The 19,414-nt window shown below is 40.0% G+C and overlaps 1 protein-coding gene across 1 annotated transcript in view; it reads right to left on the reverse strand.

Moving 5' to 3' along the window:
• Window positions 1–249: 249 nt before the first annotated feature.
• Window positions 250–19,414, reverse strand: part of LOC126365818 (mediator of RNA polymerase II transcription subunit 24) — a 133,906-nt gene continuing 114,741 nt past the window's right edge. The window contains exons 16-19 of the mRNA XM_050008414.1: window positions 13,298–13,437; window positions 11,645–11,801; window positions 3,129–3,446; window positions 250–768 (exon numbers count right to left, since the gene is read on the reverse strand). Coding sequence (XP_049864371.1) covers window positions 601–768; window positions 3,129–3,446; window positions 11,645–11,801; window positions 13,298–13,437 — 783 coding nt within the window. The 3' untranslated portion in view covers window positions 250–600. The remainder of the gene's footprint in view (window positions 769–3,128; window positions 3,447–11,644; window positions 11,802–13,297; window positions 13,438–19,414) is intronic.

The following is a 19,414-nucleotide window of genomic DNA, read 5'->3' on the forward strand; positions in this document are numbered from 1 at the left end:
TTCTTACCTTGGGTTTTGGTCCGGCACACAGTTTTAATCTGCCAGGAAGTATCAATGATTTTTGTGTTTGAACTGTAGTTTGCATCTGTTGTTAATTTTTTTCTGGATTGCATATGGAGCATCAGCTGCTGTCAATAAGAGCACTGTTTATTTATTCTGTTCCCACATTTATTTCTTCTTTTTTTTTATTTCAGCAATGCTGACTTACTTTTTCAACATGGGACATCCGATGCTTGCTTTTGTTACAAATTTACATCGTAATGCTTTATTTCCAATGATAAAGATTGTACAAAAAGAATATTTACAATGCCTAAGCCACATAAAAAAAAAACACAGGTACTTGCAACAGTATGGGATCGCATATTCTAAGAAATTCTTGAAAAAGTAATAACTACAGTAATAGTGCTGGGTGACACAATGCCTTTGACACCTTTCAATTACTTATTTTCGAGGAAACACTGAACAGGAAGGAACTGCAGTGCAGTGTGTAACAACTCAGTTTTTCTCACCAAGGAAAGATTCAATGGTTATTTACACTCCATTTGATTTTGCATGTATCTCCAGTCGATTTCTTAATGCATCTCCTAAAATGTGTTACTGTCATCCTTGCATCATGTCTTTGAACGTGCTATGTCTTAGGGACATATTGCGCAACAAACAAATATCTCGTGCTGCTGCCTTTCGTCCTGCTGCTGTGTTGAGATCGTACAGCTTGAGAAGCAGCTCAGCAGTAAACAAGTCAGGTAATGAACGCACTAAGGATGGTACCTGAAACAGAGAGACAAATAATTCACTATTACTGAAAGACTTATAAATGTTCTTCAATATGAGATTCAAAATATATTAAAAAGTGCAAAGGCGGTAACAAGTCAGCTTGCCAAAATGCTGTACCATTTGGACGACACTTGAGAGCTTTTTTAATATATAAATATATTTCCTCAGTTCAATGTGCTTTTAAGAAGTAATCTCGCTAAAGTTCAGTCAGAGAGCAGTAGGGACACTGTAAGCCAGTAATATATGGAAGGAAAGCTGCTCACAGTATGCCACATGGCACTATATGATGTGGTATTAAAATACCATAAAATTACCAGAGAGACATGAAGTATAGCATTTATCTACAAATGACTTACAATAAAACTAATGCTAAAAAGATGACAAAATGGAGCATAACAGATCTACATCCAGATTAATGTAAACATGGTATAGGATAAAGGCATTTACTGTGGTCAGTCATATATCCATTCATTCATTGTATTCTGTACATTCTATCATCAAGGTGAACTATTAACAATGCAGAATGTGCTGAAACATACTTTAACAAAGAGAAATCGATGTTAAAAATTAAACTATTCAAACATAAACTATCACTGTAATGTTCCATAAAATCTGAGTTTACACAGGCTAAATACAACATACCAGAATTAGCAAGAACACTGTTTCTTTACACAAGGGGCATGAGGGTGATTAAAATACATTTCTAGCTCAATATTACCATGACCACATTGATAATAGTACAAGAACAACAGTTCTTTATACACTTTTAAGGCTAAAGAAATGTTGAGGAATGCTGCTACTTGTCAAGAAAATAATGGAAATGCTGAATTAAGATAATCTGATGATTTCCAGAATAGATGGCAATAATTTACAAACTGAGAGGCTAAACAAGATTTGTTTTTCACTTTCTTTCATATTTTAAGGCATTTCCATTTTTTTTTACTTTGCATCTGATGGCAACTGGAATACAGAACCCAACACTGAACCCTAAACATAGAAGCAATGTCTACCCATATATGATTTTTCCTTTGTGTTGTGGTTATGTAAATCTCAGTTTATCTGAAATTGCACTAAATACCATCAATGAGGAAATGCATTGGAAAATTAGTTTCAAATGTCCAATACACACCGAAGAGCCCAAACATCATGATTACTGCCTACTGTGAGAATGAATGCCACCTGGTGGAATTCGGAGCATATGGCACAGTAAGGTAAGTATAAAAGCTAAGCAGATGCAGATGGGAAACCTTAAGTAGATGCAGATGGGAAATCATCCTGGTGATGCTACAATCTGCAAACGGAGAAATCCACTGACATAAATGACTTTTGACAAAGGGCTGACTGTTACACCCCAGCACCTGGAAATGAGCATTTTGGAATCAGCAGAGTTGGTTGGCTGTTTGTGTACTACTGTTGTGAGCATTTATGGAAAGGTGGTTGAAGGACAATAACAAAATGGTGGATGTCCACACATCATTGGTCTGTAAAGCAGGATAGGAGGTAATCTGTGGCAGATCTTATGACAGAGTACAATGCTGGTGCAGGCATAAGAGATTTGTAGCACATTGTTAATGTAGGGCTCGGTATCAGATTATCCCTACATAATCCCTTGTGGACTCAGTGACATCATCAATTATGACTGCAGTCAGTACGGGATGATCCAAATTGAACCATGGACCAATGCAAATGTGTCATCTGGTCAGATGAATCACATTTCTTATTATACCGGAATGATGGGTCACGTCCGGATATAGGCATATGACTGCAGTGCAACATGGACACAGATTGGTAGAGGCAGTATTATGCTATCAGGGACATTCAACTGGGTTTCCACATGACCTGTGGTAGCAGGCACAATGACAGCTGTTGACTACATGAATTTACTGTGGATCACCTGCATCCTTTCATGCTTGATCTCTTCCCTAATGGCAGTGATGTTTGCACGTCACAAACCCCAATTTGAGCGCCTGTAAAGTGAGTGAAACACTTGGAGAGAAACTCTACCACCCAAAATGTGTATCTTTCTGTACAACTAGTAGTTTTTAAAGTAGTTGTCTTCTGAAATCCTGGAGGTACTTATGAATAACACCATATTAGCCTGAAAGATTTCAGTTATTGGTGCACAAAGGGCAGTCAAATAAAATATTTCATTTCCAAGCAGGTGAATAGCTATTCATTAATAAAGCTAAGACAACTATCACATCAAGTTCCTGATTTTTTTGTCATGTCCATTAGCTACAGAGGTGCTAGCTGGCTCACTACTCTAAATGCAGGAAAAACTCTCAATCTGTCTGAATAAGAATCTGAATTGTACTCTTCTCAAATGTGGAATGTTCATCTTAAAGTTTACTTACAAGAGTAGGTGGCACAGCCTGGAGAACAATCTGTGATCTGTCCTTCCCACAGCGTACCATGAACTGCAGCAATCGGGTAGCAAAGTGTGTTTGGCGTGATATTTCCCCATCTCTAGTTGCTGCAATGGCTACATTGCGAAAAAAATGTTCCAGAGCTGAGGCAAGTGGCTCTTCGAGGGCAGGTCCAGCTGCTCCAGATGAAGATGTGGCAGATGAACTACCACTGCCTGACGTAGAAGTAGTGCCGGGTCCAAAAACGAGGTCATCAGTCACACTCAGTCGTAAGAGCTTGGTTGCAGGACCACAACCATCTGGTTCCTGTGTATAAAATAATAAGTTACAAGAACTGAAATGCCACAAATAATTCTCTTCAATTATTCAAATAGCTATCAGTGACACTTTCATATAACATTGTATAATATACATACTTATAAATTTTTGAACCACAGCTTGAAGAAGAGCAGCTCTTTTTTTTTATTTTATTTTTTACAAAAAAAAAAAAAAAAAAAAAAAGAAGACCGAAAAAAAGAAAAGAAAGATATACAGAGTAATAACAGATTTGGTGTTCTCTATAAAGATGATCATATAGAAGCAATGTAAAAAGGGAAAATATGTCATATTCCTTTTCTTAGGCACAAAGGAGGATTATGAAAGTGCAGAGACACACAAAATATTTGGATGACTTGAAAGTAGATTGCAATTAAACAGCATAGTTTCAACAATTTTATTTAGCATAAAAATGAGTAGTAGTGTATGGATGCATGGGGCACATGTTACAACGGGCACAAGTGCAGAGTTCATAACCTTGGATAGAAATAATGGTCCGAGAATGTCATACATTTTCATGAGGGGGTTAGGAGCTTAGGGGGTCAACTGAAACTGACCACTGTGGCTGTTCGGAGGATTTTATGGAGAGAGAATCTAATTCCAGGGCTTGAGTTGGGAAAGGCATTCACCCACCCACTACCACTTACACACACCTCATCACTGGTAAAGCAAAGGCAGAGCAACATATCAACATATGATTACTTTATCAACTAAGGTGTGTCCAATCTGACAGAGTGCATGAATAGATGTAAGAACAATCTACCTTGGGGACATATTGCACTGTAACTAATTACTGAACATGCACTCAGCATGAGTCAATGGATGTTGGTGCCTGCTACGGCACATGAGGCATTTGTATCCTCCCATACAGCACTAGTTCCCCTGAACTCTGGATACGTCAATTTGCTCTTCAACATATCCTCAAATCCCACCATCCTCTAGGATTTTACTTCTATTAACATACACCCCACCCCTTGTTTTCTCCTTTTTTATTTTATATACTTTTAATTTACAAATTATCAGACAATATTCCTAGACAGTACTTACTTCAAGAGGTAGAATGTAGTACTGCCGATACACACATAGAGAAGTGCCCCACCATTTTAGTTTTAGGAATTATTAGTTTCTTCCCTAGGGAGAAGAAAGAGATAGCTGGGGAAGGTTAGGTCACTGAGACCTCAGGATGAGAAGGACTTGCCTGTAGAGAGACAAGAGAGGCTAAGATGAAGGGGGAGGCATTGGAAAGAGTAAGTCAGAGATGCAATAAATGGTATACAATAAATATCACAATAAAATTTGGTCATCAGTTGCAAATATATTTTTATTTCGCGAAATAATATGTTTGCAGCTGAGATCTGAATTTTATACCACTATTGTTGAAAAATAGCAACTATTCATTAACTATAATAAATTTAAAGTATAATGAAAAATAAGAGTGGGGGGAGGGGGGGAAGGGCAGCAGGTGGGGGTAATATGTTACGGAGTGTAAGTCTACAAGGACATTGGGACTGTGTGAATTACTGGAGAGCAAATTTCCATCCTAGTGTCTGGGAAACTAGTGTTGATTGGGAGGATCCCAATACCTCATATGGTGTGTCAAGGACTCAGGTTCACTTAAGTCATGCTGTAAACCAGGTTTAGGAACTGTGTCCACTGATAGCATAGACTGTTTAAATATGTGAAATGGACTTAACTTAGTTGATAAATATAGTGTGGTTTGAACAGTGTTTTTGGCTTTACCAGTGGTTGGGCAGGTGCTAAATACTGTCTGTATGTGGGAGGTTTCACAGTGAGGACAACTGAAGGAACCTTGGGGTAGGGATAGTGGTCTGGCAATGTCTTACGGTTCAACTAGGAGGTGTGTGTGTGTGTGTGTGTGTGTGTGTGTGTGTGTGTGTGTGTGTGTGTGTGTGTGATATTAGGGAGAGAGGGTGTCATTTAAAGGTTTGACTTCGGGGAATCATTGCCTTGATGGAGAAATGTTTTGAGACACTCAAAAACTGAGTGGTAATGGGTGACAATATGGGACGGAGGAGCCATATTTTAGTCTTTTTTGCAAAAAAATATGAAAAGGATAGCTGCTACTCACCATATGGCAGAGGGAGATGCTGATAGGCAGATAGGCAAAACCAAATGACTGTCAAACAAATAAGCTTTCGGCCCAAAAGACCTTCATCGAGATGCTGGGTCACAGGTAGGCAAACAAATAGACTGTCAAACAAGTAGGCTTTCAGCCGAAAAGGCCTTTATCGGAATTACACAACATACACATACACACTCATGCATACGCAACTCAGACACCGTGAACACAGTTTCCAGCTGCCGAGGCCAAGACTGTGAGCAGGAGCTAGTGATTGGGAGATTAAGTCTGGACGGTAGAGGTAAGGAGGAGGCTGGGGCAGGGAGGGGGAGGAATAGCAGGGTACGGGTGGGCGACGATAAAGTGTTGCTTGTGGGAGCATACAGGGACGAGGTGAGGAGAGGGTAGGGCAGCCAGGTGCATTCAGGAGGCTAGATGGAGGGTAGGGAGGGGGGTGGGTGGACATGGAAAAGGAGAGAAGGGAAATGACTAGGTGTGTTGATGGAATAGAGGACTGTCTAGTGCTAGAGTGGGAACAGAGAAGGGGATAGTGGGTAAAGGAAAAGCAAGGTTGAGGCTAGGAGGGTTACAGGAATGTACGATAAATTGTACGGAGAGTTCCCACTTGCGTAATTCAGAAAAGCTGGAGTTGGTGGTAAAGATCCAGATGGCATAGGCTGTGAAGCAGTCGTTGAAATTAAGAATGTTGCATTGGTCAGCATGCATAGCAACTGGGTGGTTCAGCTGTTTCTTGGTCAGAGTTTGTCGGTGGCCATTCATGCGGACAAACAGCTTGTTCATTGTCGCACCCACATAGAAAGCAGCACAGTGGTTGCAGCTTAGCTTGTAGATCAAATAACTGGTTTCACAGGTAGCCCTGCCTTTGATGGTACAGGTGATAATTGTGACCGAACTGGAATAGATGGTGGTAGGAGGATGTATGACACAGGCCTTGCAGCTACGTCTATTACATGAATATGAGCCATGAGGCAAGGAGATGGGAGCAAGGGTTGTGAAGGGATGGATGCAGATATTGTTCAGGTTTAGTGGGTGGCAGAATACCACTATGGGAATGGTGGGAAGGATAGTAGGTAGGACATTCCTCTTTTCAGGACACAGCGAGAGTCAGTCGAAACCCTGGCAGAGAATGTGATTCAGTTGGGGGTTTGCAATTCTGGATGGTTAGCAAGGATTCCACTAGATGGCGCATGAATTGGTTGGCATAGGATGGTGCAATGTGGGTGCCCAAAGCCGTACCTCATATTCGTTCATAGGTAATACCTTCAAAGGAGAAGCAATTGTGGGTAAGGATATTATTGGCCACGGCAATCAGGAAGAAGGTAGTAAGTTTAGAATCCGTCGGGCATTGTGAAAGGCAGTGTTCAATAGCAGAAGATCATGGGCATTAGGATTGTTAGTGCACACGGAGGTGGCATCAATAGTGACAGGCAGGGCACCATATGGTAAAAGGGCAGGAACTGTGGAGAGTCGGTGGAGGATATAGTTGGTATCTTTTATATAGAAGGGTATGTTGCAGATAATAGGCTGAGGTGGTTGGTGTATGAGTGCAGAGATTCAGCGGGGGCATAGTAAATGAACACAATGGGTGGTTGGGCTTATGGGCTTCAGAAGGTAGGAGTGTGGGTAGTGGTAGGGATGAGGAGAAAGATGAACTCTGAGGTCAGGTCTTGGATGTGGCTCAGCATTTCAGGAGAGACTGGAGATGCTGTTTATGTATTTACATGTTATTATCATCCACCATGGATCCTTACTCCTTCCATCTGCGTGAATACAGAACAGTTCCTTATCTCTAGCTAGAACACAGTCCCACATACTGTTCCTGGTTGTTTGCTTGGCTCATGGAACCCCTAATGGCCCTACCATCAAATTACCCATCTCTGGCTGCAACCCGTCCTTCTACTATGACCTCCATCTATTTAGATTTCACCAGTCCTTAATGCTCACCAACACAGTCCTGTAAAACCATGTCAATCAGGCCCAAATCTCCTTTGCATAATTTCTTAACCTCAAATCTTGACTCACCCTCTTTCCCCAAATCCCTCAATATGGAAGCTAACCTTACATACACAGAAAGAAGCTCAATCCACCAACTAAAAACTGATCCCAGCTTTATAATGCTACCTGCTGTCAAAGTCTCAACTGCTGTTTTGAACTGCAAGGATTACATGGCAGAGGGACTCCATCAGCTGTCAGAGATTCATCCACTTAAAAATCCTGCCGCAGTGATCCCATTCTAGAAATCCAGCAGGATCTCCAATCTCTCCACAAATTCTTAGGCATATCCCAGAACCACTCCCCAGAGTCCATCTCTCTCCTCAGCTCTACCACTTCCCACACTCCTACCTTCTACATGTTTCCTAAGTCCATAAATCCAACCACACAGGGCACCCCATTGCGTCCAGTTACTGTCCTCCTACTGATAGAATCTCTGCTCTCACCGACCAAACATCTTCAGCCTCTTACCAACAATCTGCCCTCCTATATAACAGATAGCAACAATTTCTTCCACTGTCTCTCCATAGTTCCTGTTCCTTTACCGTGTGGAGCTCTGTGACTCTCCATAGTTCCTGTTCCTTTACCACATGTTGCTCTGCTCATCACTATTGATGCCACCTCCCTTTACACTAACATCCATAATACCCATGGACTTTCTGCTATAGAACACTGCCTTTCCCAATGTCTGACAGATTCCAAACTTATTACCTCCTTCCTAGTCGCCACAACCAACTATATCCTCAACCACTATTGCTTCTCTTTGAAGGCATCACCTAGAAACAAACCCAGGGTATGGCTATGGACACATGCATGGCACCATCCTATGCAAACCTATCCATTGGCCATATAGCAGAATTCTTTCTAACCATACAGAATCCCAAACCCCTCACCTGGTTCAGATTCATTGATGATATCTTTGTGATCTGGATAGAAGGTAAGGACATCGTATCAAAATTCCTCCAGAATTTCAATTCTTTCTTCCCCAACCCAACAAGCCATCATCCTCAATGTTGACCTCCACCTCAAAGATGTCTACATCAGTACCTTCATCCATATCAAACCTACCAAGTACAAACAATACCTTCACTTCGACAGCTGCCACCTATTCCCTACAAAGACGGCCCTTCCACACAGCCTTGCCACATGTGCCGTCACATCTGTAGTGACAAGCTATCCCTCTTGAAATATACCAAGGGTCTCACGAATGCTTCCACAGACCGTGATTATCCTCCCAACCTTCTACAAAAACAGATCTCCCATGCCTCATCTCTCTAGCTACCCACCACCTCTCAAAGTCCCTCCTCATGACTCAGTACCACCCAGGACTGGAGCAACTGAATCACATTCTCCACCAGGGTTTCGACTACCATTCGCCATGCCATGAAATAAGGAATGTCTCCTCCCCCTCCCCCCTGTGGTACTCCACCACCCACTGAAGCTACACAATATCCTCCCCCTGCACCCAACCCCTTGCCTCATGGCTTGAATAGAACTACATATGAGACCTGTCTCTTCACCACCTACTTCAGTTTGATAAGAAGCATCATCTATCCCACTACCTATGAAACCAATCACGTGATCTACTAGCTAAGCTGTAATCACTGTGCTGCATTCTATGTGAACACGACAACCAGCAAGCTGTCTGTCCGCATGAATGGCCACCAAACTGGCCAAGAAACAGCTGGACTACCCAGTTGCTGAGCATGCTGCCCAACATTATGTTCTTCATTTCAATGACCACGTCACAGCCTGTGCCACTTACATCCTTACCACCAACATAAACTTTTCTGAATTGTGCAAACAGGAACTCTCCTACATCCCCATAATGCTCCTGGCATCAACCTTCATTAGTCGTCGTCCTTTACCCACCTCTCCCCTTCCCTGTTCCCATTCTAACACTACACAGCCCTCTGTTCCATCAGCACACTAATGGACTTTTTACTTCTCTCCTTTTCCATGGCTGCCCAACCTTTCCCCATTCTCCAACTAACCCCCTCCTGACTGCATCCAGCGGCCCTATCCTCTCCTCACCTTGTCCCTGTATGCCCTCACAAGCAGCATTTTATTGTCCCCCACAATTACCCTGCTATCCCTCCCATCCCTCCCCCAGTCTCGTCCTTAGCACCACCACCCAGACTGCTTCTGCCCATCAAGCACTGCAGCTTGTAGTTAGTCCCCAGCGCAGCAGTGGCTGTGGTTACGTGTGTGTGAGTCATGCATTTGTGTGTGTGTGTGTGTGTAATTCCAATGAAGGACTTCTTGGCCAAATCTTTTTTGTGGTGCCTTTCCACAACATGTCATCTCTGCATACAGTGAGTAGTAACGATTGTTTTCATATTAAGTCATTACTGCACCCTGGATTTTCCTACATTTGCTAAAGCATAACAGCAGCAGTACAGCTGTTTAGTATGGCATGCACTTGCAAAAACCTCAAAAGGAACTTGTCTTGTCACACAGTGCTCCCCCCCCCCCCCCCCCCACGCCTTGAATACTTAATGCGTCATTCTCCACCGAGATTTAATCAAGCCCTGAAATAAAATCTTCCTTCCCTAATATCTTCCCACCTCTGTCCATCATAACATCTGTATCTATACTTAAACCACCTTTTGGTGTGTGGTGGAGGTTACTTCCTACACCCTTATTATGTCACTCCACTCTTATTCCATTCAAAAATGGTGTGCTGAAAGAATGACTGTTGGTGTGGTGGGGGGTGAGCACGAACCTTTCTAATTTTACTTTAACATCTTTTCATGAGATGTATGAAGGAGAAGGCAATATACTGGGTGACTTGTCTAGGAACATAAACTCCCAGAATTTTGACAGTACACCTCTCCATGATGCAAACTACATGTAATATTTTATATTTTGATGTTTCTGGGTTGATCAAAAAAAGTAACCATTGTAGATCTTCCTTAGTGAAGCAAATAAGAAAAAAGAATTTAGTATTTCAGTCTTTTTCCGAGCATCCGATGTTTCAGGTTCAATATAGTCACTCAGTGACTGCTTTGATCCATTTGACTTAAAGAAAAACGAAAACTTCTCACGGTTTTCTGTCAAACTGGTAGACAGAATTTTACTTTTAAATTCACTGAACATTTTATGTGTGACATAAATAACTGATTGTATGCTAAGAATTGAGGGTTATCCACTCAATATTTATAATTGTTGTAAGTAGTTTACTTCAATACTTAAAAGGTAAGCATGACTCATGAATATCTTCAAAATAAACCTTTTTGTATTATAAAAACAATTATGGATTTTGGATGTTTTGACAATCTATTCTTTTATGATTAAATTTGAATTTTATCCAATAAATTGATTAGCAAGTTAGGAAATAAAGAATTATAATATTTAGACAAGATATCTTAATTCATATACCAATTACGTTAAACTGATACTGAATGTGGAAAGTCTCACGTAGAAAATAATCAGAAATGAGATTACTGTTGGCTATCAAGAAAATAACCAGCCACAAAAAGCCTTTAACTAATCTTCCTGGAAAAAGATAATGCACAGTAAAAATTTTAAGGCATAACATAGTGCACATGGTACTACATGTGGCGTTCTTTGAAACCAAATGATGTTCCAGGAAGTACTGCATTATGCTATTGTTGGTTATGTTGAAGAAGACTGTGACAGGGAATTTGATTCCACAACAGTTTAGAAATGTCTCATAGCAAACTTGACAAAAATACTTTGAAGAAAATAAAAGAAGTTGGCATGGCCCACAAGTGAGACTTTTTCTGCCTTCTTTCGATTTGTGTACAGAATCTTGCTCATTCCCATCCAATCTACAGTCTATATTCCTCTGAAATGAAATGTCGTGTGATGAGGGCCTCCCGTGGTAGACCGTTCGCCTGGTGCAAGTCTTTCGATTTGACGCCACTTTGGCGACTAATACTATAACATGACTGAGAAACTTACACATAACATTATTCATGTTTTGCAGTTTGCAATACTTCAGTGAACCTCATTTTAACAAACCTTTCTGAAGGACATAAACAGAAACATGGCAACCGGCTTCCTTTCTATGTAAACATGTAAATAATTATGCCTAAAGATAATATATTGATTTTCAAACTGATTGTCATACCTCTCCTTCTGCCTCGCGCCGAGTGCGACTGCGTTTCCTTGAATTGTGTCCACCAGTTCCCTGCATGGAACTGTTCTGTGCTTCCAACGCAGCATACACACAGTATGCACAGAGTTTTGCCAATGCTGAAGACTGAGGCTCAACTAGCTCATCACTCCTGCATAAGCAATAGGAGATTTTCAAAACAAAATCTATGAAGTAAGCATTCTACTTCAGTACAAGTTATGTGAGTTAACAGCCTCCCATGTGAATAAGAGTAAAACAAGTAATGATTAACTGAAGCCAATGGAATAGAACCACTCATTCTCACACAATCTCAAGTTAGTTTACTGTTGACCTGTCATTATCTCACAGCACTACTTGATCACACCCTATCAACGTTCATCTGAATTTCCTTTTATTATTTCCTGTTGACTACATGTTCTTTTTCCCACTCATTTACACAAGGTGTTAATTAATTGTAAGAAATGTGAGGTGCTTTAATGGAACTGACTTTGATCATGCAACCATTACACACAGAACATCTATCTATTGGCAAATAGACACGTTCCACATCATTACGAAGTGTCGTATTCATGATCTATGGAACAAGTATTAATCTAATCTAATCTAATCTATACTTAGTAAAAACGCATTCTACATATAGGAAATTGTGGTTGAATCAGTGAGAATTTGGAATGATGAGGTCATTGTCATGAACTAACTGCATGTGGTTTTCTCCTTGAAATTGAGAAGCATACGGCATAATGCAGTGTGTAGCCTGACCACAGATCTACAGAGTCAAGGGCCGAGGTCTATGAGACATTCTCTCTGATGTTACAGCACAGCTATTTTTTGTTGGTGTGTGTGTGTGTGTGGGGGGGGGGGGGGGGGGGGGGTTGATAAATAAATAGTATAATAGTACAATAATGTAAGTTTTTTACAATTGCAGTGTGAACTGCGAGCAGTATGGTATTCCCACGTGAGTTGTACTGTATGTTAATTTTAAGAAAATACAAATGCTTACTTATCAAATGAAATGACTGTGAGTTTATTTAAGTTCCAGAAAATGATTTGCAGTAATGGACTAACAGCAAAGTAGGAAAAGAGAATCAGCTATGAGGTAAACACCAAATAGCCTGACATCAAGATTATTTACTATAAAAGCAGGATAGCAAAGACATGACAACTCAAAATTGAAGATTTTTGAGCAATACAAAAATGAGTGGATCAGAGTGAATTGGGTTACTATAACAGTCAAAAACACTGTTGATAAACAGCAGGGAATGTAGAGAGTTCTCTCATTTCAGTAGCTGAAGCAAAAGAAGCTTCACCGACTACCTGCAAGTACAAAATGAAGTTGGTGGCCTGCATGCAGAGAAATCTTACTTTTATTTGTGACCAGACGTAACTTAGACAAAGATATACATCAATTTTGTGAGCAGTTAATTCACACCGCATTGCCATAATGATGGATGTAATGGTTACGGTGTTTTTGGTCACTTCTTGAACCAAAATAAATTGTTTTCTACATATTTTCAAAGGGGTTTTATTTTATTTTTTTCATTTTTTAAAATAACTGCTAAGGTCATTCAGTTAGCAAAAGACATTGCTAAAACACTCTACATTTTTAACGATGGCAAATCCCTATGAAAAAATGTCTGACATACTTACAGTAGCTGATTGTTTAGATATTTGGGCAAGACCTGCAGCAGCAGAGCCTGAGTACACTGTTCAATGTCAAGATGAAACACAGCTAATGCTAAATCGGCTCCTCTGTCCAGTTCTTCGCGATGACGATACTTCATCACTTCCTGAAATGCATGAATTATTATAAGTTCTCAGTGAAAGAGCTAAAGATTCTTTTCAGCCAAACACATGGAAATTCACAACATAACAAGGCTATGTGCAAAACATTAGCAAACATAACAGCTGTTGTTCCAAACGTCTCAGCCAGTATGATTGCACTGATGTAATCCAAAAACTGCACATGATCATTAGGTTTCAGAGTTTGCTGTAATTCTATAAATATGCCATGTTTGTTGAGAAAGTAAGAAATTTTCGAAGCTCAAGAGGAAAAAATTGCTCGATAACTCACCTCACTCATTTTTCTTGGGAGGACAATAATACTTTCTGTTATCATTATTTTAAAATTTGTAATCTTATCAAAGAACTAAAATAATATGAAAAATAAATCTTGAAGATTGGTCCTTTTTTAGTATGTATTACTGTTAAATATACACCAATTACATACGTGCCAGTAAGGCTTTAAATAACAGCATAAATGGCCAGTTTCCAAGGCCCGATATTCTTCTATGTGGCTGGTCTCCAAAGTGTTGAAAAGGTAATGAAGACTACGGTTTAATGTCTGATTTATGACTACATCATTAAAGGTATAGAACAACATTAATTATCAAGGTAGTGTAAGAAAAAGGACTGTGTTCAATTCAAAGGAAACACCAAGCCATTTGTGTCATCAGTTTAGGGAAACACTGGACAAAGTAACTCTGGATTGCAGGACGAGGATTCAGCCCTGAATACTAGTCCAGTTTCTTAAGCACTGTAGTAACGTTTTCTTTTTTTTTTTTTTTTAAAAAAACCTATAACAATTTCTCACCAGCACATACAGAATAGTAAAGCAAATCAAACTATTGATCCATATTAATAGAAAACTTAGGTTGCTGGAATATAATATGTATATTAGGGTAGATTGATATGCACCAAATAGAAGACATGCTGAATAAAAGGCTTGCATGTATGAAAGAGGATAAATTGCTTAGCTTTCACTTTCAGGCAAACCCCTCTTCAGAGACAAAAAAAATCTTTTTCCTGACTCTAAAGTCCGCTTGCGGTAAGTAGTGATCTTGGCTGGAGTGGATTATGGTGAAACAGAAAGAATGCAGAGTTGAGAGGGGGCAGGGGGTTGCGACAGGGCAAGAGGGAGTTAGGAATGATCAGGTTGGCGAGGGTCATGTAGGTGTGTTAGATTTGTGGGGGTTGGGAAAATTATCCACTTAATACATCCAAAAATTCAACTAATGAGTAGAAGGAGTTGCCATTAAGAAATTCTTTTAATTTCCTTTTGAATGCTATATGGCTATCTGTCAGACTTTTGATGCTATTAGGTAAGTGACCAAAGACTTTTGTGGCAGCATAATCTACCCCCTTCCGAGCCAAAGTTAGATTTAACCTTGAGTAGTGAAGATCATCCTTCCTCCTAGTGTTGTAGCCATGTACGCTGCTATTAATTTTGAATTCGTTCGGATTATTAATAACAAATTTCATAAGTGAATAAATATATTGTGAGGCTACAGTGAAGATCTCTAGCTCTTTAAATAAGTGTCTGCAGGATGATCTTGGATGAGCTCCAGCAATTATTCTGATTACACACTTTTGTGCAATGAACACTCTTTTACTCAATGATGAGTTACCCCAGAACATTATGCCATACGAAAGCAGAGAATGAAAATAGGCGTGGTAAACTAATTTACTCAGATGTATATCGCCAAAATTTGCAGTGACCATAAAAGCATAAGTAGATGAACTCAAATGTTTCAGCAGGTCCTCAGTGTGTTTTTTCCAGTTCAACCCCTCATCAATGCATACACCTAGAAATTTTGAGTATTCTACCTTAGCTACCGATTTCTGATCAAAGTCTATATTTATTAATGATGTCATTCCATTTACTGTGTGGAACTGTATATACTGTGTTTTGTCAAAGTTTAATAAGAGCCCATTTGCAGAGAACCACTTAATGATTCTCTGAAAAACATTGTTTACAATTTCACTAGTTAATTCTTGTCTGGGGGTGTGATAGCTATACTTGTATCATCAGCAAAAAGTACCAGCTTTGCATCTTCATGAATATAGAATGGCAAGTCATTAATATATATTAAGAACAGTGTGCAAGAGAGACAGCAGGTATTTCCACTGAGGTGAGAGTAGGGGACGACTTGGAGGAATTAAACAAGGGGTTCGGTGGAAGATTCAAAGTTGAGAGTCAAAGGGGGTATGTAAGGTTACAATGAGCAATCTTGGGTTGATAGAAAGTAACAGGGGGCTGATACAGTACATGATATGAAACAGTAATTGCAGTCAACCAGTGTGCAGTTTGTCTTCTTCATGTGGGATACGCAAGTCCTTTTCTTGTAGTACTGACTTGGCTCCCACTATTGGACCTCTCACTGTGCTGCTGGACCAATCTCATATAAATGTCTGCTATTAGTAACTTATATTTATTTTGAATTAGATCTGCACATGGCTCTCTCATGTTGAGTATTGTGCATGGTATGTCACCATTACCCACATTTTTCTGCTTGCCAGTTAACATAAATTGCAAACACATGGCTACAGCACAGCTGTCATATATTGACTATTGTCCACTTTCTGTTAATCATTGCTATCCACTTATTGTTAACTGTACCTAATGCTGCCATTGCATCTTCATATCTTATAACTATGTTAATCGTAGGTAGGAGTCCATTTCTATTTCATCAGAGTTTTACTCACCCAGTTTGTGAGGTCTTTAGCTTATCCTGGTGCTCACTTATTACCTTACTGCCTACGACTTGACTGACAGAACAAAAAATATTGCACTTCTAAAATAAACAACAACGAAAATTGTTCTCCCTGCTGTAAGGCTTGCCCTGTGCATCCTCCTACCACACATATATCAGCCCAGTAACAAGCAAAATGTATACTATGAAAGGGACAGCAACCAGTGAAACATGTTATTTACCAGTTGTTACGTAAACAATGTTCAGCCTTTTACATTGCCTTGACTACCAAGTGGACATAGGCAAAGGATATGTGTATACTGGCAACACACAATTTCTTGTTGCAGAGCATGCTCTACAACATAACAGTCATGACTTCAGTGCCAGTTTCACCACATGTGCCACCTGGATTCTTGCCCCAGACGCCAGTTTCTCACAGCTCTGTACGTGGGAACTAGCACTACAACACACCCTTGGTTCTCGCTACCCATTGGGACTTAATTTTCATTAATTTATTCAGCCTCAGCATTTCTTCACAATAACTCTTCTTTTCTTCTCTCCCTATTAGTTTTCTACACTGTTCACTTTCTGATGCCTCTGCAGCTGATGACCCATGCATGTGTCTGTGTTAACACCACGACATTGACAACTAGAACTGAAATTGGCATGTGACCATCGGCACTGGATGTTGGTGCAGTGGTGGAGAGTTTCATGATCTCATGAATCCAGATACATTCTTCATATGCTGACAGGAGAGAGCAAATCTGTCTTCCAGGGGAACAGCCCCTTGACACTTGTGCTGCGGGATGGAGACAATCTGGCGGTGGCTCCATTACGCTCTGGGAAAATTCACATGGGTATACATGGGTTCGGTAGAGCTCATGCAAGGCACCATGATGGCCAACAAGTATTGTACACTGGTTGCAGACTACATACACCCCTTATGGCGATCATATTTTCAGGGGGCAGTGGCATTTTTCAACAAGTTAATACGCCACATCACAAGGCCAGGAGCGTGATAGAGTGGTCTGAGGAACACAGCAGTGAGTTCCAATCGATGTGATCGCCCCCCAACCTGTCAGATCTGCACCCGATCGAACATATCTGGTCTGGGATGTGATTGAAAGTGGCGTTAAGAGCTCATTGGCCTCACCTCCCCAGAATTTACGGGACTTAGGTGACTTGTGTGTGCAGATGTGGTACCAACACCTCCAGCAATCTACCAAGGCCTCATTGCTTCCATGCTATGACGCATCACCACTGTTGTCCAAGCCAAAGGTGGACATAACAGCTGTTAATTCGGTGGTCATAATGTTCCAACTGATCAGTGTAAGTCTCCTATATTGTAAATAAAAATGGAAACCATACGTCATCACTTGCAGCACATGCATTTACACAGTCTGATTATGGCCACTGGCTGGTAAGAAGTGACACCTCCACTTTGCAATGCTTATGTGATTGCTGTCGCAAGAAAATTTTCGAAGTTAATGATAGCCACTGAATGTTATCACTCAGTCCAATATTTGCCTGAACTTATGCATTTGTCACACTTTCTGCTGTTTTGGCTACACAGAATAGTATCTATTTTTTTTTTTAATTGCGGGCTTTACATTCATGTGTTTTTGGTCCATGTATTGCGCACAATGGTTTACGATTGGGGCAGAATGCTTAAGTGTGCTCTAGATCGCAGCAACAGTAGCATTTAGAAACTGCTAGATAAACTCTGGATCTGAGGGCTTGGAATCTTATATGCATACAACTCTCTGTGAATAGCACATCCTGCACTTAAGGGGTCACTTCTCTTACAGTATATAGTGAAACAAAACATTGGTAATCAGTTTAGTTTCTGATCGTGTACTGACGTCAGATGTGGCTTAAGGCTCAATAATTTTTTCACTGAAGTTCACCCCAAATACCTCTTACAGAAATTCATCTTTGATGCTGGTAGGTACCTCATATACTGCTAAGAGGTATCTTTTCTTCTTATGAGCTTCATATTTGGTACCCAGTATTTCTGAGGCTTTGTCCACAAACTTCTTGCAGATTTTCTGGTTACTTGTTTCTGTTTTGAAAACACTTGCAGTTTTTATACCTTATCTGATCCTAAGATGACATTTATCTGGATTTGATTCTTTTAGTGAGTGTTTCTCTCATGTGTTTAGTATATTATTTACTTGTACATTTTAAAGATGAAGTTGCAAAGTGTGTAGTCTTTCACTGTTAGATCTTGGCTGCAACTGAGAATATGTTTTCGTTCACTGAGTCTGTAGCAGCAATGATGTTACATGATAATGTTGTTTGTTGTTGATACTTTCTGAACTTTGCATTTACTGATTCTACAGTTTCAATCCTGAATTTAACTCCAAGCAATCACAAGCAGCTATTTTGTGGTGTACTCTGGCATCCTCTACCTACAGTTTCTCTATCTGGCCTCTAGCTTAGATTGTTAACAGGCCCTGGGGATCGGTTTCTGCTGCATCGATGACACTTCACTGAAGGAATCTTTTTGGCTTTCAGATTTCCAAGATTTTGACCATGAAGGACATATTGTTCATGACAGTGTGGTAGGTTAGTATGTCTTTATTTGGTACTTCATTTTCGGGTGGAGTCACACATCCACATTGGGGGTGCACTACTGATCTTTGTGGCCTCTTATGTATCTCTGCGTACTTCTTCCGTTTGTTCCTACAATATGGATAAATACAAATCTACTCACCAAGCGGCACAAAAGATGATGCATTTAAAAAGACTTAGAAATGTGCAAGCTGTTGGAGCTAGTGGAATCTTCTTCCGGCAGAAGTACTGCAGGGGTAAGGACTGGCAAGATTTAGGAAATCAAGAGCATTATGGAAAAGTCATCCAGGATAGGATGAGAAGGAAAGATAATGTCCATCAAAGTAATTTTTAACATATTCTATTCTACAATACTTCATTATAGTTATGGGAATAATTTTATTTATGTTTATGGCTTTTAATACTTTATAAGTGTATCTTAATCTCTCCTCACGCTTCTTTCATTGATGGACAATCGCCATTTGTGTATAAACACTGCAAAGTAATGAAGAAGAAACTAAGGGCATAGTGGAATCAGTGAAAGTAAAAGACTGTTTACTCATTCCTCACCAAAACTGATGAAAAATAGCAGCTGTTTTAGTAATTATTTATGTTTCACACACTTTGCATCGCACACAAAAAATGTATCTCTGGTAAGGAAACAAAAAATGTTAAGTATACATACACTCTTTCTTTCATAAATTAATTCATTATATTGATGATTTTCATTTTAATTTAAATA

This window comes from Schistocerca gregaria, chromosome 4 (assembly GCF_023897955.1).
Source record: "Schistocerca gregaria isolate iqSchGreg1 chromosome 4, iqSchGreg1.2, whole genome shotgun sequence".
Classification (NCBI taxonomy): domain Eukaryota; kingdom Metazoa; phylum Arthropoda; class Insecta; order Orthoptera; family Acrididae; genus Schistocerca; species Schistocerca gregaria.